At 33.6% G+C, this 26,493-nt stretch overlaps 2 protein-coding genes across 2 annotated transcripts in view; both read right to left on the bottom strand.

Annotated features, from left to right (window-relative positions):
• The window catches only part of LOC131948554 (32 kDa beta-galactoside-binding lectin-like), a 71,836-nt gene that overhangs the window by 26,049 nt on the left and 19,294 nt on the right, over nt 1-26,493 (bottom strand). The gene's annotated exons all lie outside the window — the stretch shown is intronic.
• On the bottom strand, nt 13,158-16,381 carry LOC131948555 (uncharacterized). The gene is made up of 5 exons (XM_059310144.1): nt 16,277-16,381; nt 15,472-15,615; nt 13,847-13,938; nt 13,412-13,613; nt 13,158-13,286 (listed from the first exon to the last, which is right to left on the bottom strand). The coding sequence occupies exons 2-5, from the start codon at nt 15,601-15,603 to the stop codon at nt 13,158-13,160; spliced, it is 555 nt and encodes a 184-aa protein (XP_059166127.1). The 5' UTR covers nt 15,604-15,615; nt 16,277-16,381.

The following is a 26,493-nucleotide window of genomic DNA, read 5'->3' on the forward strand; positions in this document are numbered from 1 at the left end:
TTAAAACATCAAATACAAATTTTAAAGATGCTGAAGTGGGTGACAATATACGCATCCGTGTTCCAGATGTTGACAGAGGTCGCGGTGATCCCCGAAGCGTGATTGCAGTTGTCATGAGAGTCGAGAGCGGTTTCTAAAAATTAGGAACGGAACATGGTGTTCTAAATCAACTGTATGCTAGAAGTGAGTTTTCAATTCTTCACGAAAAACTGCTCTTATTGTCGTCAGTGGCACTTAGGAAAAATCACTACGAACCATCGCATCTTCACAATCATTGACTGGGCGCCAAGGTTACACTCGCTGCAATTGCACAACCAAGTGCACAACAAATCCCCGCAAGTGTAAAAAATAACAAGCTACTATGTAATTCTAAATGCCATAAAAGTTCAACTTGTTGTAACAAATGATAATATTGATTGATTGAGACTATAGTACAATAAAAAATGTGAATGTTTCTGTCATTTACTTTAATTAATAATCAATAAATACTTAATTTCATGATCCTTACGGCATAAAAAAATAGCCAAAATCTGCTCCTGATCTTCTAATTCGGACTTTGGCCGGTCGCCCCTAGCCAGATGATCTTCTAATAAAGACTTTGGCCGGTCCACCATGGCTAGTCCGCGGACTGGCCGGCCGAAGGCCGAAATCAAGAGCCATTTCAGACTTTGGCCGGTCAACCATGGCCAGTCCGCGGATTGGCCGGCCAAAGGCCGAAATCAAGCAAAGTTTCGGACTTTGACCGTCCAATGGGAGACGATATTGGCCAAAACGCGCATTGGCCGGCCAATCCGCGCATTGGCCGACTTCGGGGTTTGACCGTAACACACACACACACACACATATATATATATATATATATATATATATATATATATATATATATATATATATATATATATATATATATATATATATATATATATATATATATATATATATATATATATATATAATTGAATATATATATATATATATATATATATATATATATATATATATATATATATATATATATATATATATATATATATATATATATATATAAATTCTCAACAACTTCCAAAAGTTTCATGGCGATCGGGTGAAAAGTGTAGTAATGCATACAACACAGACACAGAGAGACAGAGAGACAAAAAGCCAGAGAGAGACAGAGAGACAGAGAGACAGAGAGACATACAAACAGACAGACAGACAGACGGACAGACGGACAGACGGACAGACGGACAGACGGACAGACGGACAGACGGACAGACAGACAAACAGACAGGCAGGCAGGCAGGCAGACAGACAGATAGACAGACAGACAGACAGACAGACAGACAGACAGACAGACAGACAGACAGACAGACAGACAGACAGACAGACAGACAGACAGACAGACAGACAGACAGACAGACAGACAGACAGACAGACAGACAGACAGACAGACAGACAGACAGACAGACAGACAGACAGACAGACAGACAGACAGACAGACAGACAGACAGACAGACAGACAGACAGACCGACAGTCAGACAGACAGACAGACAGATAGACAGACAGACAGACAGACAGACAGACAGACAGACAGACAGGCAGGCAGGCAGGCAGGCAGACAGACAGGCAGGCAGGCAGGCAGGCAGGTAGACAGATATATTAAATAAATATATATATATATATATATATGTATAATATAAGCGAGCTGTTAGTGTGTCAGTCCTATTCCTTCATTCCTTCATTCCTTCCTTGTGTCATCGCTATAGCTTTTGTTTGGGGGGTCTCACCTTGGGCGCGGACGGCCGGGAAAACGTGTCGTTTGGCGAAGGTTTAGATGACGACGCGTGTGTATGAGAGGAGAGATGTCTGGGCGGACATCAATTATTTTTTTTACCGTAGTTTCATTTTTGTGAATATCTATATTCGCACCAAAAGATGCTACCGACACACGCGCGCAGCGCGGTGCACGGAAGGGATGTACGCCCCAATGCTGGGACTCCTATCTGAGGTAATATCCATAACCTCACCTTTGTGAAGCACGGGTATAAGAAGCCCCAAATATAGAGACCGCACCCGCGCGGTAAACTCCACACCGTGGCGATATCGACACCGTAGCGAAGCACGGTGTTTAAGCGTTTGTTTTTAGTTTTGTTAGGTTCATAAGTTGGTATAATTGGAAAAAGATTCAGCGTGGCTGAGTCCGGGTATGCAGCTAGTATATATATAACGCTTGTGGTATTGTGTCAGACAGTCATCGCTATAAATTTTGGAACCACGTGGAAGTCTCTCCCTGGGCGCGGACGGCAGGGTAAACGTGTTGTTCGGCGGCGGTTTAGATGACGACGCGGGTTCAGGGAGGAGAGATATCTGGGCGGATGTTCGTGATAGCGTAGGCTCTCAATTTTTTAAACCGCAATTTAATTTTCGTGAATATCCATGCTCACACCAAAGTGCTACGAATGTTCGTCCGAATGCGGGTACCCATCCGCGCACGACCCCATATTCGCAGCAAAGTGCTACCGACATCAGCTGAAGGAATATTCGCGGAAAATGCGGTGACAGCCATCCGCGCGCAGTGCGGTAAACTCTGAGGTAATATCCATATCCACACCGTGGCGAAGCACGGGTATAATCGTTTGTGTTTAGTTTTGTTCTGTTATCAAGTCGGTACATTTAAAAATGATTCACCGTGGCGCAGCACGGGTATGCAGCTAGTATATATATATATATATATATATATATATATATATATATATATATATATATATATATATATATATATATATATATATATATATATATATATATATATATATATATATATATATCTAAATATATATATATATATATATATATATATATATATATATATATATATATATATATATATATATATAATTACCTCATATCTATTTTTGCGTATTGTGATTTGTAACTTAAATTGAACATTCTTTGCAAATGGAAAACGTCCGAGGTGACGATTCATTATCCACGAATCACCCAAGGGCTTAGAATCCAAGACTACATGCTTATCCCAATACCAAAACCTAACACTCATATGAAAAGCTACGATTCCATCTCCACAATTTGAACGATTTGCATGTTGATTCCAATTCTTTAGGTTGATTGTAAATCTAATGATTAAAAATATATCGAGAATTATTAAATGATATGATTAAAAAATCGCTTAGGTATTTAAAAAAAAACGGTACAACGCAATACATACAACAAAAACCTTTTTTTTTCTTTTCTGCGCCCAGGTAAACCAACAGTCTTAGACAGTAACCAGTAGCGTACGCAGGGGGGGGGGGGGGGGGGGGGGGAGCAGGGGGAGCGGCCATTTTCAGCAAAGTGGCGCCTTTTTGGAAACTTTTTAAACTCAAAGTTTTAAACAATTTTTTTTTAACAAATTATTTTTAGTCGGCACATCTATGTAAATCACAAGATTTCTTTTCATGCAGCAATCAAGCATTATTGTACTAGTCTAGTAGCGTCTACGTTTACAACACGCATTAACAGCTGCATCAGTTTGCCATTCTAAAAATAACCACTACGATACATAAATCTTCACACATAATTACTTTATATATACAGTTTTAATCGTGTAATTAATTAACAAAAAATTACAATACAGACACAAATACAACTGACACAAATACAACCCCCCCCCCCCCCATGGATTCTCTGTAAAAAAAAGTTCTGTCACAATACCACTGCTACTTATTTAAATCTATTTCTGAATCAGTATATATGTGTAATTGAATATGTATGTTTAGAACAGTCATCTAAAAACTGACGCTATGTTCACTCTGAGTTGGTTATCTCCCACCCCCCCCCCCCCCACACACACACCTCACCACCACAATTGTGTAGAGCGACATTAGTGTCACACCTAGGTGTACACTGGGTTGGATAATTGACCTAAAGTGACCGGACAGTGGTGAATGAAGTTGAACCCCCCACCCCCCAACCCAACCCGAACTGATCTGTTAAGTATATTTGGAAAAACGCGTAACGATGTACCAAAGTACCGTGCCGCCAGAATCATAGCTTTTGGAACAGGTAAAACTCTGTGAATATTGTTTTTGCAAATACCAGTAAAAAGGTGTGTGATCAATACAGTGATCGAGCCCATACCTGATCACTATGTTAAAAAATGATCTTTTAAGAACACAAAAGCATTAGTTAATGAAAAGATGTGTGATCTGAACTAATGACCGATATTTTAGTTAAATGTATGCTATTATTCCGAATGCTTTTCTATTTTATTTAAAGCTTGTTTTTATACCAACTCTGATTTAAAAAACTTTCATTATGCTGTAATACTTTAGCATTTATGATAACAATATATTTAATTCTGATTGTAGACCAAAATCTTTTGTAAACACGAATATTGTTAAACAACTTTATGACATTCTTAAGTAATAATTGATTTGTTTTGACATTTGTAATTACATATGTAGATATATACATATTTATATTAAGAGCGTGATTATTTCCCCTATTTCGCTTGTCTTAATTAATGTCCGAGGAATTATTATGTAAAATATTTTTTTACAAGAATTACAAAACAGATTGTGTTGCCTTTATTGTTTTTGGTTGTAGTATATATATATATATATATATATATATATATATATATATATATATATATATATATTTGTTTAGATTAATACATTTTTTTGTTTTGTCGGCCTACATTGTGTGTTTTTTCTTACTTCTACAAGTGCTTCTTACAATTTATTTTACATCATAGCGAAGTAATGACATACAGCTAGTAATTATATATATATATATATATATATATATATATATATATATATATATATATATATATATATATATATATATATATATATATATATATATATATATATATAATACACGTATGTAAAACGTGTTCAAACTTCGGCGCCTTTTTTTGCTCATTTCGCTCCCCCTACAACGAAAACCTGGATACGCCTCTGACAGTAACCTATACTACTATACGCGTATATATGATTTTTTGGTTCCCAGGAAAGAAGCGCAACATAAAAAAGCGCATAAAAATGTTCGCAACGGAAAAAAAGTTTGTATATTTGTTAATTAATAACAAATGCGGCATTATTTTCTGAAATAAATAGAATCATAAATTCCTATGATTTTTCGATTGTAGATTGCTTTTTACCAAATGTGATAAGCCCATAAGTTGTTTGACCTCAGCCATGGGTTGTCCACAGATAGTTTGTTCACCGCGGGTGTTGGTCAATAGGGTTAGACCATTGGTGACTTGCTGGACTAAGCCGATTTGTGTTCTAGCTCACTATTACAGAGGTTGATTAACACGCACTTAAGGCTTTCATATAGTACGCCTTAGTGCGTCTTGGCGGCAGTGTGGACAAACCCACGCCCCAAAAACGAATATGTGGGTTAGCTTGTTTAAGCATTACCTAACATTTCATTCGTTTGTCATTCAAATTCGAGAAGCTATTGCTAATACCCCTATGATGGTTTCTGCGAAAAAAAATCGATTTGGTGACGCTCCGGCAGGGTTCGATTTAGCTCCCGTGAGTACTATGGTACCTTCGTTCGTTTTAATAATTGTGAAACGCTATGAATTCGATAAGCTACTATAATCGCTCACTATACCGAGTGAGGCGCCTTCCTACCTAGGCCCCCCTACATACATACCTATCTCCCTGCCTACCTACCAACCTATCTACTGACCTGCCTTCGCTGCTGCCTGCCTACCAACTTTCCTACCTGCCGTTATTCCTGCCTAACTGCTTTCCTTCCACCCCGCCTGTCTGTCTACCTCACATCCTACTTACACACACACATATGTTCGTATTTATATATGTATGTGCTAGTGTGCTCTAGGACTATGTATTTTTACATTTTTGTTGTTAGGTAGAACTATTCAGTATAAAGGATTTTCCTTTTTTTGACGTTGCCGCTAAAATATTCTTTTTTGTGTGGGTGCATATAATAGTGTAGGTTTATTAATAAAAGTACATTTTATTATGTATTTAAGTGTATATAATCATTTTCGTCAAGCCAATGTGTTCATAATCTTAAATTTATAAAAACCTATGAAACTCGATAGCTAAAGAATTAGGATGAGAAATAATTTAATAATTGCTATTTAACCAGAAACACATGTTCTAAGTATTGTAATAGTATTTTTTTAAAATAAATATACAAAGAGATAGATTGTTTTCTTATATAATTGATTTTAAAAGTATTATATCAAATTTTTAGTTCTGTATCAACTATTCAGCTATTTCAGGTAACCAGAAGTGGAACTTTTTCTACTTTTGGTGTTTGAAAAGCCTATAACTTGACTACTATTACAGGAAGATGTACGAAATTTGAAAAAAATAAGACCGGAAGAAGTAATTTACGCTATTTCCGATTTCTCAAAAAACTGGAAGTGGCACTTTTTCTACTTTTAATTTTGCAAAAGCCTATAACTTGAGTACTATTTCAAATAGATAAATGAAATTTCACATGTAAGTAAAAGATTTAATTATCTGCCTTCTTCCAAATTTTGAGTAATTTCCGTTGACCGGAAGTAGTAATTTACGCTATTTCCGATTTCTCAAAAAACGCATTTGAATTTATAAAGTACCAATAATATTCCGCACTATTATACACAGATAATTTGGGGTTCACTTGTTGCCCAATACTATTTTTCTACAATATTATATTCTATTTTCAAAAGTTTTAGTAAATAAAAATTGATTAAAAATTGTGTCTATATTCCGAGTTGCCATCCCCCGTAGTGTTATATAATATTATTCGAGAAAGTTTAGCGGTGATCAAACCCAGTTTATGTTCATTGTTTTTGTTTATGTTAATGTTCAACTTTGCATTTGTTGCTTTTATTGTGTAGAAAGCAATATAGTCATACATGATGCTATTCTGATTTTTAAAAATATTTTAATTTTATCGTATGGTGTTGTTGCTCATAAGGAGAGGGAAAGTATGAATAAGCGGTTTTCTGTTTAATGGTTTGACTCTGATAGTAGGAGTACTTGTATAACAAGAGGTGACATCGAGGAATAGAAGGTGATGAGAATATGAAAATATGAAATTTTAGAATCGTGTGTTATTGCTGTTTTGAGCATAATATTATGTAATTTACTTGTATTGTCCTTAAAACATTTTGTAAATTAACAAATGTATGTGAATTAACGCTAACATTTGAGCATGGCATTATAAAATGGCTGAAGCAATGCCTAGTTGATTACGGCTATTATTTATGTATTTTCTTTTAATTTTTTTCCATTTGACTTTTAATCATCATTTTTCTTTCAGGTTTCGTTGTGAACTTGAATGGATAATTTGTTGTGCTATGTTTTGTAAGTTTAGTTATCCGTTTTACGTTTTCAAATGGTTCGATGATTATTTTTTTAATTTAATAAAATGTATAAGTTGATTATCTTTATTTTATAAGATTGAGGATAGGAGTTGAAAAGCTAGCACTGACGCCCGACGCTATAATAGTCCTAAGAGATATTTAATGATTATATCACCCTTCACACCCACCTCCTGTCATATATTAGGGCTTGCATACACAAATAACGATTTGACTTAAAAACTGTGATGTGTTCGAACTCACGTTTCAGTCGGAGTGCCAGTTATTATGATTCTTTTATCCTCAAGTTGATGGTTAAAGCGTACGATCTTTGGCTAAAATCAATATCAAAAGACAATTTAGTATTATGTATGTATACTTCTGATGCACTTAGTGATCGTGTATGTGTTCTAAAATATCTATTCGTATGTCATGTGTGTGGAGATGCATGAGTGTATTAAGTGTAATAAATAAATAAATTAAAAAAATAAAAAAATTAATATATATATATATATATATATATATATATATATATATATATATATATATATAAAACTGTAAAAAAACTAAATGGACAGCAAGTGTTGCTGCGTAAATTAATTTTTCCTTTATATTATATACTTATTTACTTACTGGTTTCTTGTACTGAAACAGAATTTATATATATATATATATATATATATACATATATATATATATATATATATATATATATATATATATATATATATATATATATATATATATATATATATATATATATATATATATATGCATGAATGCATGTATGTATGTATGTATGTATATATGTGTAACAACATGTATTCTTTGTTGTTGTGGGTTTCATACAGGAACACGAGCAACAGTGGCAACTTGAAATGACAACTTTATTTACACTATGTACAGATAAATCCGTGGTACATCCATATTTGAAGATCAACTGATATAGGTACAAATAATAATCACGACTCCAAGTCATGGAGACATCTTACATTCACTGCCATCGTTCCAGTCCCAAGTCCTAGCACACAACACCCGTTCACCTTTTTCTCTCCCTTTTTTTTACCACTTTCTCTCCCCTTACGTCAATGAGCGATCTCACCCAAAACACGGAAAAACACATGACGATCGCTCAGACAGTCCTTCCGCTAGCCAGGTACTCTTCATTCATGCAAAACACAATATAATAAAGATACATAATAATACAGTCTGTGACACGTCCCCCCTTCGAATAAAATTTTGTGTAACAAAATTTATAAATACAATATTGGTAGGGCAGGACCATGTGCCAGACAACAAAAATTTTTATACATCTCAAAAACATGGAAAATACATTCTTTGTAGATTAATGCACAAGCATTATGTGTAATATATTCAAATATGAGAAGGAAAAACATTTCAATTACCCAGTAATTGTAGTATAAACAAGATCAATGAGTTTAGTAAATTACCAAACTATAATACATAGTTGAAATTATCAAAGACTTGATTCAACTCATAATTTAAATAACTATATCCTATGTGGTAAAAAAAACTTCCTTATCATCAAGGCATGTTATTACGACGCATGATTAATATACTTTGTTGTCTCCCCTAGTTGACCCATTTCAGACAAATCTAGGTCACAACACAATCACATTCTTGCCTTACACAGGTATTGACTAATACACAATACATCATTGAGACTTCCGTCTTATTGTTATGCGGAATAAATAGTCTCTAACTTTTATTTATTTACTTTATTCACTGTTAATTAATAGTATAGAATAGGTTTAACATAATACAGTTTACATTCGTTAGATATAGTACACAATTTATGTTTACTCAAACACATTATTTGATATTTATATATTACAGTTACAGACTGTATAATATTAATAAACTGTCAATTGATAATTTATCTTAGCATCCTCTATAGCATGAGTAATCGTTCTCGTGCAGTTGACGATGACCTGTATGCCATCTCTCCCTCAAATTGTAGCTTTTAGCTGTGCTACCATAATCATTTCCTAGATTTCGTGTAACTTGTGTTACTTCATTTGTTTTGATATTCTCCTCTGGTTTCTGAACAACGTCAGTGGTTATCTTGCTTTGTGTATGTTGGTTTGGTTCATCAACCAACTCAATATAAATATTATGGCATTGCTTTGGCCTCTCATAATATGTGTTGCGTCGGTAACTTCCCTTAGTATACCTATTTACACTTTTGTTATTCTGATTTGAACTTGATACATTATTCCTTGAATTACTGTATTTCTCACATGACTTTCTGTGTACATAATTGTTTCTTCTCTGATTTGCCAACCTATGCCAACATTGATTTTGGTAATGACCTGTTTTTCCGCAGTAAAAACATCTAGATTTTGGCTTCTTATAAACATGGTGACTGTATTCATAGTTTGCTAAATTTCTTTTTCTTTCATTCTGTGCATTAATGACATTAATGACATTCTTATTAACATGTTGACTGTATTCATAGTTTGTTACATTTCTTTTACTTTCATTCTGTGCATTTTTATTAACATTGTAATTTGTAGATATTGTTTCATCTTTCTTAACTTCCTTATGCTTCTTTATTGATTCTAATTCACACATAAATTTCTGGGTTAATTTCTCCATTTCTTTGTTAAATTTATCCTTGAGTTCTAGTACATCTTCTTTATAGTTTGACTCCAATTTTCGAAGTAAATCTTCAATAGGTACGTTCTCTTCATTGTGGCTTATTAAGTTCACTGATTCATTAATCATCATTAGTTTATCATGATTCCTGCCATTCTCCGATGGACTTATTAAATCATCACTGCCATTCACTGATGGGCTTATTAAATCATTTTGACTGCCATTCTCTGATGGACTTGTTCACTGATGGGCTTATTAAATCATTTTGACTGCCATTCTCTGATGGACTTGTGATACAACTTTCAATAATATTCTCGTGTGTGTACCTGCGTATCATTTAATAAAGAGTCAATCTTAAGACATTCTAATGTATCTGTCACCTTTAAATCATTATTAAGTTCACCCTCTGTTTTTTCCTTGGGTTTCAATTCTTCCTGGACTATGTTACTCTGTTCTTCATTCCAAAGGTTGCCAATATTTACTTCTTCAAGTTCTGCTTTAAATTCTATCTGTTCACTTTCTAATTTTGTTTCATTTGTGTCTGTTATAGCTTTCATTTCTAATAGTTCTTGTTTATATACTAGTTCATGTAGGCCAACTTGTTTTTCCATAGTTTCAGCCCTATTATCTGCTCTCTGTTTTCTGTTTCTTTTTTTTCTCTTTCCTTTTGGTTGTACAGTCTCCTCTACTTTATCTCCATCTGACATTTTTTCTTCTTCTTGCATTTCTGTAATACCTCTTGATTTATTACGCACTATTTCTGTCTCACCATCTAACTCTCTTATTACTTTTCCATGAGCTAGTCTGGGTTGTTCATTTTCTTCGTCCCATGCTTCTAATGCTTTTTCTATGTCTCTGTCAAATCGAGTGTTTGCCCAGGCTATCTGCTTCTTCATCTTCTTAATGCCTTGCGCCCTCGCTAGTGCTAGATATTCTTCAAAACATAACATTTTGATATATTTTCTATGACATAAAATATAAATTCATTAGTTGACAATAGATAAATGTTAATTAATTTACAATACCCTTTCTTGGTTTCTCGCTTGTTTTAGTTGATTACAGACATCTGGTAATCCAAGAAAAGTTCATAGTACATATATACGTCCAAAATTAGTTCACTTTGTTGATTCCAAAAAGTTGAAAAAATTCAAAATAGTTCTAGTAGCCTGTTACAGAGTAGAAATGTGTCCAGTTTTAGATAAGACATCTTTAGGAACAGTTTACAATTAATAAACTAGATCTGCTCATCCACAGTAGAAGAACTTGAACAGCTAATCCATATAGAAAAAACTTGAACAGCTAAATCCAAACAGTAGAAAAGAAACACTAAGACTTGATCGGCTAAATCCAAACAGAAAAAACACACAGACGATATTTACTCGACATTGGTGAGACAATATCGAAATAAGGTGATAAAAATTATCACGTTGATGACTTGACTTGAACAAAACGTCTGACTTGACTACAGCAACCCTTCTGACTTGAGTGTAGATAGATGACTTTCAAGAACTTGACGTACTTGGTAAACAGTGGAAGACCACAGACTGTAATATCTCCATTTCTGACATATGTAGCACCAATTCTTCAACCACTTGTGACATCATAAGTAACAGTAATACAATGTAGCAACATCACTTTATTGCCTCCACTTCTGACACCATAGCAACAGGTGTTGATCCCACTTCTGACACCATATGTAACAACATGTATTCTTTGTTGTTGTGGGTTTCATACAGGAACACGAGCAACAGTGGCAACTTGAAATGACAACTTTATTTACACTATGTACAGATAAATCCGTGGTACATCCATATTTGAAGATCAACTGATATAGGTACAAATAATAATCACGACTCCAAGTCATGGAGACATCTTACATTCACTGCCATCGTTCCAGTCCCAAGTCCTAGCACACAACACCCGTTCACCTTTTTCTCTCCCTTTTTTTTACCACTTTCTCTCCCCTTACGTCAATGAGCGATCTCACCCAAAACACGGAAAAACACATGACGATCGCTCAGACAGTCCTTCCGCTAGCCAGGTACTCTTCATTCATGCAAAACACAATATAATAAAGATACATAATAATACAGTCTGTGACAATATGTATGTATGTATGTATGTATGTATGTATGTATGTATGTATGTATGTATGTATGTATGTATGTATGTATGTATGTATGTATGTATGTATGTATGTATGTATGTATGTATGTATGTATGTATGTATGTATGTATGTATGTATGTATGTATGTATGTATGTATGTATGTATGTATGTATGTATGTATGTATGTATGTATGTATGTATGTATGTATGTATGTATGTATGTATGTATGTATGTATGTATGTATGTATGTATGTATGTATGTATGTATGTATGTATGTATGTATGTATGTATGTATGTATGTATGTATGTATGTATGTATGTATGTATGTATGTATGTATGTATGTATGTATGTATGTATGTATGTATGTATGTATGTATGTATGTATGTATGTATGTATGTATGTATGTATGTATGTATGTATGTATGTATGTATGTATGTATGTATGTATGTATGTATGTATGTATGTATGTATGTATGTATGTATGTATGTATGTATGTATGTATGTATGTATGTATGTATGTATGTATGTATGTATGTATGTATGTATGTATGTATGTATGTATGTATGTATGTATGTATGTATGTATGTATGTATGTATGTATGTATGTATGTATGTATGTATGTATGTATGTATGTATGTATGTATGTATGTATGTATGTATGTATGTATGTATGTATGTATGTATGTATGTATGTATGTATGTATGTATGTATGTATGTATGTATGTATGTATGTATGTATGTATGTATGTATGTATGTATGTATGTATGTATGTATGTATGTATGTATGTATGTATGTATGTATGTATGTATGTATGTATGTATGTATGTATGTATGTATGTATGTATGTACGTACGTACGTACGTACGTACGTACGTACGTACGTACGTACGTACGTACGTACGTATGTATGTATGTATGTATGTATGTATGTATGTATGTATGTATGTATGTATGTATGTATGTATGTATGTATGTATGTATGTATGTATGTATGTATGTATGTATGTATGTATGTATGTATGTATGTATGTGTACGATTGAACAATATTTTTAACTTCATATATTAATGTTTATTGTTATTATGTTTGATTACTTAAATTAACTAAGTTCATCTCTTACTGAATACAAGATCCAATTAATATGAGACGTCCCACGAATCCTCAAATAGTTTACTTTTGTAAATCTAACCACAGTTGTAAATGTATACAATGTGTTGTTGAGATAGAACTATTAAAATATAAATTAATAAAAATATCAATTATATAGTTCAATCTTAATTGTATGCTTCTAAAAAACTCTAATTGAAATTATGTGTGTAAATCCAAATCACAAAGTGCACTCTTTGACATCACCTTGAATTCTTGAGGGCATATTACTATTTGTATTTGCATTGGTCCTTCAGTTTTTAATGGTATTCCCTCTCTAACTGTTGTCGGTCCATATTGTAAATCTCTCTTATAACTCATGGTCAGTGTTTTGGTTTTCAATCGAATATTGGCTTGAAATTCGTAGTCCAAGAGACACGATTGTGCATCACACAGTTCAATAATCAATCTAGGTAGGGATTAATTAATAATTTTTAGACAGTTAGGCAATTAAGATGATCATACAAATTTGAAAAGACTACGTTCAATTGTATTTCTAGATACCGAGTAATTATTAGCTTATGACTTAAGGTAATTAATGTAAAAAGTTTAGTAAACTAGCATGACAAAATCATTTAGAATTTAAATTTTATTTTTGCTAATTAATATGTACATTCTTTTTTTAAAAATAGCCGTTATAACCTGCTGTCCGTTGAACTAATAGTTCCTTCGATGTGAATTTCTTTACAATCAAATATTGGATGTCTAATTTGATCAGTGTAAGGCAATTGATACTGTGGACATTTATTAGTTATACAAATATTGAAAAAGTGTAACTGAACTTCTCTGACTCTGTCGATGGAATTGTATGGAAAAAGCTAATATATTTGCTATGAATGCTGAGTATTTTGCTTTGTTACAAACAAACATGTATGCAGTTGTGTTGATCAATATACTGGTGACATTTCTAAATGTAAGTTTTACTCTTTAATTAACCACTTGAACCGCTGAGTTGGGAAATATGAGTGATTTTTCGTGAACATATATTAAGTTTACTATTTTTACTTTCTCGTATATACAAAGTATAGAGAAAGTATTGAAATAGTGCAAAAAAATAAATAAAAAAAAATCGAGATTTTTTAAAATCTCGAAGTTTTACACCTACCTGAGTCGGAAAAACATATTTTTGCAATCTTGTCCGTATGTCTGTGTGTGTGTACGTATGTATGTATGTGTGTCTGTAAACACGATAACTGGAGTACCGTTTTAGCTAGGTTGATGAAATATCACATATAAGTATTATATCAAAATCGTAGATCCGTATCAACTTTTGAGCGATTTCCGATAACCGGAAATGGAACTTTTTCTACTTTCAATTTTTCAAAAGCCTATAACTTGAGTACTTTTTCAGATAGATAAATGAGATTTCACACATAAGTCATAAATATATGTATCTGCTTTCTACAAATTTTGAGTAATTTCCGTTGAACGAAAGTAGTAATTTACGCTATTTCCGATTTCTCAATAAACACATGTGAATTTGTAAAGTACTAATAATAGCCCTCACTATTATGCAAATTTGGTTAGCGTTCACTTGATGTGCAATTCTTTTTTCTACGAGATTATATTAAAAAGTTTAAGTAATTAAAAGTGGATTAAAAATATTGTCTATATCCCGAGTTTCCATCCTACGTAGTGTTATATAAGAATATTTGAGAAAGTTTAGGGGAGATAACTCCCGGTTTATTTTTATTATAACTATAAATATTTGTATGCTATAACTGTAACTGCATCTTGTGTAAAACTTCGCCGGGGGCTGACCGCGTTACATGCCTTTACATTGCAGTACAAATAATTGGGATTGGATTAAAAAATAATTTTGAAAAATTGTGTTTTAAAGATATATTTTTATTATAACCAAATACTTAAATTTAAACATGATGGGTTAATTTGTTCATAAGGAATTATTGGTGGTAATTATAGAAAACAATCACCTAAATACGCTTAAAATTTATTCAGATTTCTTCCCCCGGAGTGGGTGGGATGTCTCTCTTCACCACGCATTAATCCGCATATTAGAGGTTGATAAGGGGCGGAGTGGGTGGATTTTAGAAAGCATGACAGCTAACCTAAAAGTCTCGAATTCAGAACCCACCGTCCTTACATACTGAAAAGGCGGCTAGTACTAATTCTGATCTCTATATGCCTGTTCTTATTCAAACATGTGAAAACTTCATCTTCGGTATAAACCACAATGTACAAAAAAAGCGTAATAAAAACATGTAAGATGATTAAAGAAATCTGTATATGCACATTAAAGTAATGACCTGCGATGAGCTTCGTTTGGTTTGATGTTGAAAAGTGCCGTTGTCCAGGTTCGTCATTTGTAGAGAGTCTCCGCCATGCACCGACAAGAAACTCGCCAGAAGAGAAACAAACGTCAGTACCAGCTTAATCATGGTGCACTGGTCCTATTTTAAAATATTTTATATAAAATAAACAAATAATTTCCAGTGTTTTAATAAGTGTTTAAATAGGAACAGTATATAGTTTTTATCCTACATTACCAGCCATAGGCCTACACGACGCTGCTAATTTTTTCGTCATTGAAGTGATATGAAATATTAAGGTTATTTGAGCAATCAACTAAAATAATTAATAATGCGATAATAGTTTTTTTTCGCAACCTCAGGGCCAATCATGCCTAAGCTTTAAAACCAAATTTAGAAACGTTTTAAATTCTAGCACCCATTGAAACCAACTGATACCTAATCAGTATCTAAATGCTAACCCAAAATTTAAGTTGTGCATACACTAGTCTAATTATTTTTTAATTCTCCAGACACATTATAATCCAGCTTTTAAGAATTTGTTTCTAACACAAAAAATTAAACTGTTCAATAATCGAACACTAACACGCCGAACTTAATCTAGCAGTAGGCCTACAACATACCGAAATCGCAATTGACTAGACACTAAGGCCGATCCCCATCTTAACATATTTTAAAGTACTAAACCTATTCGAACAAGCTTACAAATAATGGGGTCTGCTTAGCGTTAAATATTATTCATTCTGATATTCAGCAAAACCGGCCTAGTTTTTCTTTAGATTAATGAAACAAGTTCACTTACCTAATAAATTATCTTTTCTCAGGTTCCAATGATGATTTTTACTGTATACTTCTTAATGCACACACTGGCTGTGGAGGATTCAAAATGGCTCCCCTCACCTATGAGTATCATGAACTTGAAGACAATAACGCACGTAGCGCCATCTGCAGATGTTGTTCACAATTATTCCTGACACCGAAATCCCAGATCACATCAACCTCTTAGCAGTGTTTTAAAATTTGTAAAAGGTCAACACTTTGATAGGTTTCGTAAGCGCGTATTTAAATCACGCGATTCACAATGTATATGTCACCATGCAAAACAAACAAGCACAGATGTTGGAACAGAGGCGTAGCGAGGGGGGGGGGGGGGGTGCGGACCGCACCGGGTGACACCATTTAGGGGGGTGACACCAAGGCAAAAAAATAGTAAAAATATATAGAGATTTAAGTGGGGGGGGGGGGTGTGCAAATCGAAAGTTCGAGGGGGGGGGGGGGGTGCAAATCGAAAGTTTGAGGGGGGGGGGGGCAAATCGAAAATTGAAATTTTGTCCCCGGGAAAAGTCGCTATACCTCTGGGGGGGAGGGGGTGACACCATTAAGTGCCGCACCGGGTTAGGGTTAGCAACTGCGTAAGAAACTTGATTTACGCAAATAGGCCCTAGTAATATTTCAAATTAAATTTTGTCCCAAATTAGCCAATCCCATAGCTAACAAAGAAATATTTAGATTAAATGATGAAGGTCTGAAATAGTTTAGTATAGAAACCCTTTATTGTCATTGATTCTAGATCAAGATAGAATTTTCTAGATCTGGATTCTACGACTAGTTTGGCTTAAGTCTAGTCTTTCCGTAGTTCTAGATCTAGATCTAGTACGTAGATAGATAAATCTAATGATAAATCCCCTGTATTCTCAAATTATATAATCCGTGAAGCTAAAACGCAAAGATTTATATGAAATAGTTAAGGACTAAAATACTTTAATAAAGAAACTCAATGATTTATCGTGTGTTATTGTTTTTATTTTAAACTAATTAATTTTGGTATGACCTTAATCTAGATTTTAGATCTGGGAATGACTTTCCATTACTCCGACAGCTGATATGTTTATCTAGAGAAATTTATTGTATAGTCAAATTAGAGGAGCTGTTGAAAATTGATAATAGTATTGGAACCTAATAAAAATAGCAAACGGACGTATCGTTAAAGTTATAGCCGACATAAAATATTAGCTTTATAATGCGTTAAACGTTTGAATGGGCAACAAAAATCTTCGACGGAGGCCGCCTTTACTCTTGTAAAAAATTATGTGACGACACTATAAGTAAAATCATTGTTCTGAACTTTTGTAATTAAAGTGATATATCTACCAATGACTTTATCAATAAATTAATAAACGTCTTTAAATTAATTTGTGATTAACAGTTTGGTTAAAAATTATATTATTCTCCACCTAAATACGTATTTCACAGCTCTACACATAGTGCAGATTCTCTCATGTAACTAAACAGACAAAAAAAAAATTTAAACTTGTAAACAAACTTGAGTTTTAGTAGTAAATATGCCGTCCCGGCCAGGCCATGCCATGGCCTCTTTGAAAAACCTATCTGTAAAGAATCATGACATGTATGTTTAGTAATCAGCATATACCCGGTATTGCCCACCCTAACCACAACCAGCCAAAACCAAAACATAAAAAAGTAAACATAACACAAACGCAAACGCAAACACAATAACAAATACAAACGCAAACACAAACCCAACAACAAATATAAACATAAACACAAAGAAAACACAAAAAAAAAACGCAAACGCAAACAAAAAAGCAAACGAAAACAAACCAAATCCAAACGCAAACACAATCTCAACCACAAACGCATACCCAACCCAAACACAAAGAAAACAAACGCAAACATAAAAGCAAAGCTTTCACAGTCTAGCCCTGGACTCCAAATCGCATCATTCTGGGACGCAGGTGGAAACGCCTGTCTCAGCTAAGTAATGGACTATAGTACCGCAACTTATACATAGTCTTTTGCACTCACTTAAACGAACGTGTACGGAGAATTGGAAGGCTATAGGCTAAAGGTCAGCGGTTACTCAGGTAACGCCGGGGATTCTCTGATAAGCGCACATAAGAACCAGAAATTTAGCACGTTCGACAGAGGGAGCGACACCCATACCAAAAAACTGCGCGGAGGTCTTCCACGGCGACTGGTGGTACAGCGGATATCAACACACAAATCTGAACGGACATTGGGGAAACAATGAGTACGGCAAGGGACTGACCTGGTTCACAACAACAAATTACTACGTAGAGATAAAGATTAGACCGATTTAGTTAGGAAAAGTGTTAAGGATCTTTTTAATTATATTTGTTGTTTAACAGAATTTATACAATGTATGTGTAGTAAAATATTTATCTAGCAAATAAATTACATTTAGAAAACACCTTTCAAAATGTTTTATTATGACACAGTTACAATTTGTTTATATCAATGTAATCAATGTATTCTTATTTTTATTTTATTTTTACCTAAAGAAACGCAATGTGAAAAAAATAATTTACTTAACACATTGCATTTTAAAATAAAACGAAACTATTTTCGTTAATTAAGCAATAGAAAAGCACAAAGAAGAAGATGTTGCCTATCGTTTCTTTTTATAATGTAGGTTTTTTTTTACACAGAAGATAAACCGATACAATCATATACATACAGTTAGCCTCACGTGTACAATTTTTAAATTCTTGTTGCTGTAACCACCAATAGTGATACACAAACCCGAAAACTGAAGCCTAACATCAAACTCGCCTTGTCTCAACGTTACAATTAAAATTGAATAAATGTATCCATTACAATGATATATTTTTGTGATTAAACATACAGAATATTGACTATTGAATATTTTGTTGTTGTTCTGAATATGTTTCACACTCGTCTGACCAATTACAATTTTGGGGGAGGGGGGGAGGACTTTCCGGGTCTTTGGCTCAGCAACAAACACGTAGGCTAAGTACCAAATGCAATTTCCCTTTTAAGAATACTTAGTCCCTTCTCCAAAGCAATTAATGCCAGGTAATAACAACCGTTAATTGAAAAATATTCTGACGGTTTTGTTTCATTTACTGCCTAGTCACGTTTTATATAAAAACATCCATGCAGACGATTCCAATGGCATGTATTTCTCGAATGAATAATATTTTAGAGATATCCTAGTCTGTTTGCTTTAGGATAGATGTTCTAAAAACATAATTGGAATCTATTTCGTAGTGTGCTATGTATTTTTTTCCGAGAAATCTTGAAAGATTGTTTTATATACATTCACAATTCATATTATATATATATATATATATATATATATATATATATATATATATATATATATATATATATATATATATATATATATATATACATGAATTGTGAGTCACTGCCAGATTTTCTTGAACATAGGCGTCGGCTTGGTCAACAATCCATCTAGGAGAGAAAACTCCAAAATCAAACAATATTTTGCCTCGTAATTTGTTCTTGGTGGGACAAAATAAGTAAACTAAAAAAATCATTAAAGAAAAGCGTGTATCTCTTCCTAAATATTAGTAAAGGTATCCAATAGATACTAAAGTGACCCACGTTTTTCTTGATAGTTATGTAAATAGTAGTGTATGATTTTATCTCTACTTTTTAGTGGACTACTACATAAAAGATTGTTATTAAAACTTTTTTTATCATTACTTTAAATTTTAAAAATTTACAACAGAGTTGCATGACTAATAAATCGAAAGTGATCTCCTCTAAACTTTCTCGAACATTCATATTATATAACACTACGGGTGATGGCAACTCGGGATATAGAAATGATTTTTTAATTACTTAAACTTTTTAAAATAGAATAAAATCTCGTAGAAAATAGAATTGCGAAAGCCAAGCAAAATGTGTATAATAGTGCGAAATATTTTTAGTAGCCTACTTTATAAATTCGCATTCATTTTTTGAGAAATAGGAAATAGCGTAAATTACTACTTCTGGTCAACGAAAATTACTCAAAATTTGACAGTATTATTATCTGTCTGAAAGGGTAATTAAGTTATAGGCTTTTGAAAAATTGAAAGTAGAAAAAAAAATTCCACTCCAAATTGCTAAAAACCTGATACGGATCTACAATTTGATATAATCTATATATATAATTCTCTTCTGGGATCAGTTAGAAAACAAGCTGCAAGCGCGCCTTTGCAGTCCCCTCTCTTCCTCTCTATCACTATCACTACCACCCCCACCCCACCCCCACATGATCTGGTGAGCGGTGTTCACTCTGTTTACATTTTACAATCAGGGGCAGATAATTTAGTTTGAAACGATTTTAAACTTAGAGGAGGTAACTAAGAGGAGGCTGCTTTCACGTGGGGGGGGGGCAGAGGCGTAGCTAGGGGAGGGCGGCCGCCCCGGGCGCCGACCCTAGGGGGGCGCCAAAAGGGGTAGAAAATAATTTTAAAACCTCATTTTAAGCTGCAGTTTTGAATTATAAACAGTCTAAGTAAAGAAATTTAACGACTGAGAGCCTTTGCATACTGATTTAACTGTTTTTCTACCTTGATTGTGTAACTATAAAAGGTGTATCCTTAAGAAACAGTGACCGGAAAAACCGCTTTCCAGCTTTCCTAGATTGGGGGGGGGGGCTTTTTCGAAGACTAAAATCGGAAAAATATCACACCGGATTAAGGAATAAATAACCGATATCACTCAGAAAAGAAACCCATTGTACTAAAGCGTATTTTACGATTGTGTAACATAAAAAAAGAGTTAGTGACGTTTAAAATCCGCTCTACCATTTTTGTCCAAGATGGTGTGTGTGGGGTGGGGGGGGGGGCGCTTTTTCAGCAACAAAAAGCGCAGGATTTGTACTGGATCGGTGACTAGATAACTCTTTTAATACAGAAAAGAAATCAATTGTATTAACACTTACTGTTGAATTTTTTTGACAATGCATTTGAATTCCACATCGAATGTTAATACGTATTTTATCGCTGCTGATTCTAATAAGAACGTCAGCTATTATCATTAAACCGGCTATTACAGCTTCTTCAACCAGTACAATTTGTTCTGAATTTGTTGTTTACTGTGTGCGAGAAGGCAGCGCACATCTGATAAATACAAGACTTCGAGCTGTTGTGTCCGTTGGATTCCAGTTTGTTTCCTCTAGCTTGTTTCATTATATAATCAAACAGTCAACGAAATACCCATATCGTTTTCCAATGTGAACAATAATTTGCTATTGAATGTCAATTGTATAACCTTAATCTAACAAATTTATAATCCAACTATGTACTATATCATAACAGAGACTGTTCCAATGATAAAACATAAAAAGACTGTCCTAAACGAATTAGCACCTGCTACAATTTTTATTTTTTTTGACATTACTAATCATCATTTTTTAAAGGATAATGCATCTTAAGGGGAATTTTTTTCGGCGTCGAGTGAAGTTTTAGGGAACGACAAACATACAGCGTAATTATTCTTTTTTTTCGGACTGTCGTACACACACACACATACACACACACATACACACACACACACACACACACACACACACACATATATATATATATATATATATATATATATATATATATATATATATATATATATATATATATATATATATATATATATATATATATATATATATATATATATATATATATATATATATATATTAGGGGGGGCGCCAAACTAAAAGTTCGCCCCGGGCGCCGGGAAGGGTCGCTACGCCTCGGGGGGGGGGGGGGGGGTTAGTGATTTTAAGCAAATATTTTCAATGGCAGCATTGCTACTGTCGAATTCACAAATTATAAATTACTGAAAAGTAGAAAAAAAACAACTAAATAGCGGCATATGATTCGCAGCGGGTCAGCTCGTACTTATATATGAAATTTCATCAACCTAGCTGTAACGGTACTCAAGTTATCGTGTTTACACACACACACACACACACACACACACACACACACACACGCGCGCACACACATAAGACTGCCTACTAGTGTGGTCAAAATTTTAATTAATTACGAAAAACGAATTAGACATCCAACTAAGCCATTTTTAATTTCAGATTGTATTGTCTTCATGTCTTGATCCACATACCAACTTAGAACCGTATCTGTCAGTTAAAAGTGCCCTAATTTTACCTCGGGCGTTTCGATCTAGACAGACTGACGACAGAGACAGTGAGCTAACGTAAAGGTTGTAAACATTGTAAGGTCATTAGACAAAGTAAAAGCATTAACCTTTTATTATAAGAATATTTTTAAAGAAACACATTTTAATATGTATTTTAAAATATTTTTAATATACGTTAAAAAGTCTAAAATCAATGTGTAATTTGATTTAAATGAAGGAAAGCGACAAACTGAAACATTAAATCGGCCTTGTTTTTATTTCAGTAAATGTTTTAGATCTTCACGCGCTTGAAATTTCTCATCTGTTTTTATCCAGTAACCAAAGTAAACATTGCCTGATAATGATATGACGTGTCTCAGCGCTTTTACCTCATAAGCTCATAAAATATACGGCTGTTTATTTGTATTGTTTCTGTAAGTCAAGTACCAATTTTTTATGCAACAGTTTCCTTTGGGATCGGGTAAAGTGTTTGCGATTATAAGGCTTTTTGCAAACTTCCCACTTGCCTTTAACTAGTTTTACTCTCCTGTATATGTTTTCAAATAAGATTAATGTTCCAACGGTCATACACTTTTTTGTTAGCTGTAGTGTCTACTGTCAATAGGTTTGGAAAGCTATTTCCATATGGCTGTTGCCAGAAAGCACATTTTTCAACCAAAATTAAATATCTTACAACATGTGTGAAATAATTGCAAAAAGACTTCCGGTTTTATGAAAGCTAGAAATATTCAAACAAATAGTTACTAGTTATAAAAAAGTAATTTATCTAACACTTTTATTTTCAATGTGGATTCATAGTAGAGTCAGGGTGTTGTGGTGGTTGTAAAACAATTTTCATTTTTACTTTCTCGTATATACGAAGTATAGAGAACGTCTTGTAATCGTGCAAAAAAAAAAAATCGAGATTTTTACAAATCTCGACGTTTTACATCTCACTGATACGGAAAAACATAATTTTGCAATCTTGTCCGTATGTCTGTGTGTCTGTCTGTCTGTGTGTCTGTGTGTGTGTAAACACGATAACTTGAGTACCGTTACAGCTAGGTTGATGAAATTTCATATATAAGTATTTTATCAAAATCGTAGATCCGTATCAGCTTTTGAGCGATTTCCGATAACCGGAAGTGGTACTTTTTCTACTTTGAATTTTTAAAAGCCTATAACTTGAGTACTATTTCAGATAGATAAAAGAAATTTCACATGTACGTAAAAGATCTAATTCTCTACCTTCTGTCAAATTTGAGTAATTTCCGTTGATCGGAAGTACTAATTTACGCTATTTCCGATTTCTCAAAAAACTAATGTAAATTTTTAAAGTACTAATAATATTGCGCACTATTATGCACTTTTTTTATTTGGCGTTCACTTGGTGTGCAATTCTTTTGTCTACGAGATTTTATTCTATTTTTAAAACTTTAAGTATTTAAAATGGATTAAAAATCATGTTTATAGCCCGAGTTCCCATCCCCTGTTATTTTATATAAGAATATTCGAGAAAGTTTTGGGGAGATCACTCCCGGTTTATTTAAACTTATAGTAATAATTAGCCGTCCCGGCCAGGCCATGCACTGGCATCTCTGAAAAACGTATCTGTAAAGGACCATAACTTGTGTGTTTAGTAATCAGCATTTATCCGGCATTGCTCACCCTAACCACAACCAATCAAAACACAAAAAAAACCGCAAACATAACACTTACACAAAACAAACACAAACGAAAACACAAACAAACAAACGCAAAAACAAACCCAACCACAAACATAATTCTCTACCTTCTGTCAAATTTGAGTAATTTCCGTTGATCGGAAGTACTAATTTAGGCTATTTCCGATTTCTCAAAAAACTAATGTAAATTTTTAAAGTACTAATAATATTGCGCACTATTATGCACTTTTTTTATTTGGCGTTCACTTGGTGTGCAATTCTTTTGTCTACGAGATTTTATTCTATTTTTAAAACTTTAAGTATTTAAAATGGATTAAAAATCATGTTTATAGCCCGAGTTCCCATCCCCTGTTATTTTATATAAGAATATTCGAGAAAGTTTTGGGGAGATCACTCCCGGTTTATTTAAACTTATAGTAATAATTAGCCGTCCCGGCCAGGCCATGCACTGGCATCTCTGAAAAACGTATCTGTAAAGGACCATAACTTGTGTGTTTAGTAATCAGCATTTATCCGGCATTGCTCACCCTAACCACAACCAATCAAAACACAAAAAAAACCCGCAAACATAACACTTACACAAAACAAACACAAACGAAAACACAAACAAACAAACGCAAAAACAAACCCAACCACAAACACAAAGAAAACACAAACACTAACGCAAACAAAAAAGCAAATAAAAACAAATCCAAACGCAAACACAAACCCAACCACAACCAAACAAAACTAAAACACACAAAAAAAAAACAACGCAAACATAACACAAACACAAATACAAACACAAACGAAAACACAAACACAAAGAAAACACAAACGCAAAGAACAAAAAAGCAAACGAAAACACAAACGCAAAGAAAAAAAGCAAACTAAAACAAACCCAAACCCAAATCCAAATCCAAACACAACCACAAACGCAAACCCAAACTCAAACACTAAAAAACACAAACGCAAAGATAAACTCAAAGTGTCCACAGTCTAGCCCGTGGCGCCAAATCGCACCATGACGACGTGCGGCGTAATCGCCTGATTCAACTTATTAAACGACTATAGTACCCAACTTATTCATAGTCTTTTGAACTCACTTACGCGAACGTAGGTACCAAAGCGTACACGAGAAGGGGTTGCCAAATAGCACCCTGTCGGGGTGCCGGAGGACGCCCGGATTTGATTCACTTAAATACTATAATAACCTTTCTTATTCATAGTCTATCGCACTGTTTAAAACAAAATTATGCAGCATAGCGCTCACATGATAGCCCAGGGCGCCAAATCGAACCGTGCAGGGGCGCCGGCGGACGCGCCTGTTTCAATTTAGTGAACAAAAATATAATACTCCAAGCTTATCCGTAAATGGAAAAAAATAAACATATAGGATTTGTAGGACCTGGCTTATCAAATGATATTGATTATAAAAAAATTAGTAAACAGTATGTTCAGTGTATAGAGTAAATAAAAGGCAGTATTAAAAATACCAACGACATTGCACTTAATCAATCCACGCTAATTATGTAATTATTTTTTTTCCTAACACCAAAACAAAGTAATAAAAAGTAAATTCTTTCTTTCCCATTTTCAATGGGGGTTTTAAAGGGAAGTAACAGTGTTTTTTTCAAATCAAGGGACGTTATGAGAACTAAAGGACAAAATGCACATACATTTCTGACACAATTTTAGAAATTTTATAAACGTTGATACACTTTCTAAAATTTTTATGTAATGTTCATAATTGAAAATTATTATTCTAAGTATATAAAACGAAAATTGTTTTAAAAGACTTTCAATAGTAATTTTTTAACTCATAAATTTAGACCATTGGCACTATAACAATCTAACACTTATATCCATCGAATTATCCACGACAAACATTTTACAAACACACATTTTACAAACAAACATGCAGAATTGAACTTTATATATTAGATTGTCGGTATGTCCATCAAACAAAATTTAAAAAAATCACCTTTCACAAAATTATTTACATTTAATCTTTTAGCACTCATTAGTCCCTTGATGAATTCGGAAAAAAAACACAATTACTTCCCTTTATAAAAAAAACATTACATCAGGGGAAAAAATACTTTTTATTATTTTGTTTTGGTGTTGGAAAAAAGACTTACATAATTAGCACGGATTGATTAAGTGCACGTGGTAGGTATTTTAAATACTGCCTTTTATTTATTTTATACACTGAACGTACTGTTTAATCATTATTTCTTAACCAAAGAGTCCGGTGACGTAAAAAAAAGACATTTTTATTCGGAAACAAGAATCCCCGCAGGTTATTATTTGTGTCTTTTGTTTTGCGCATTATTTTTTGTCTGTTCTGTTTTACGCACTTTTTTGTCGGTCGCACCAACCATGATGAACGTTGTCTTTTTTACGTCATCATAGT

Source organism: Physella acuta, unplaced genomic scaffold (genome assembly GCF_028476545.2).
Source record: "Physella acuta isolate Inbredline_101_S28 unplaced genomic scaffold, ASM2847654v3 ptg000648l, whole genome shotgun sequence".
Taxonomy (NCBI): Eukaryota; Metazoa; Mollusca; class Gastropoda; family Physidae; genus Physella; species Physella acuta.

Coding starts and splice junctions, on each gene's coding strand:
- LOC131948555 (XM_059310144.1), bottom strand. CDS start 15,603: ATGATTAAGCTGGTACTGACGTTTGTTTCTCTTCTGGCGAGTTTCTTG. Junction 13,614..13,846: donor ATTAGTTCAACGGACAGCAG/GTTATAACGGCT, acceptor ATCCCTACCTAG/ATTGATTATTGAACTGTGTG. Junction 13,287..13,411: donor TATGCCCTCAAGAATTCAAG/GTGATGTCAAAG, acceptor ATATTTTAATAG/TTCTATCTCAACAACACATT.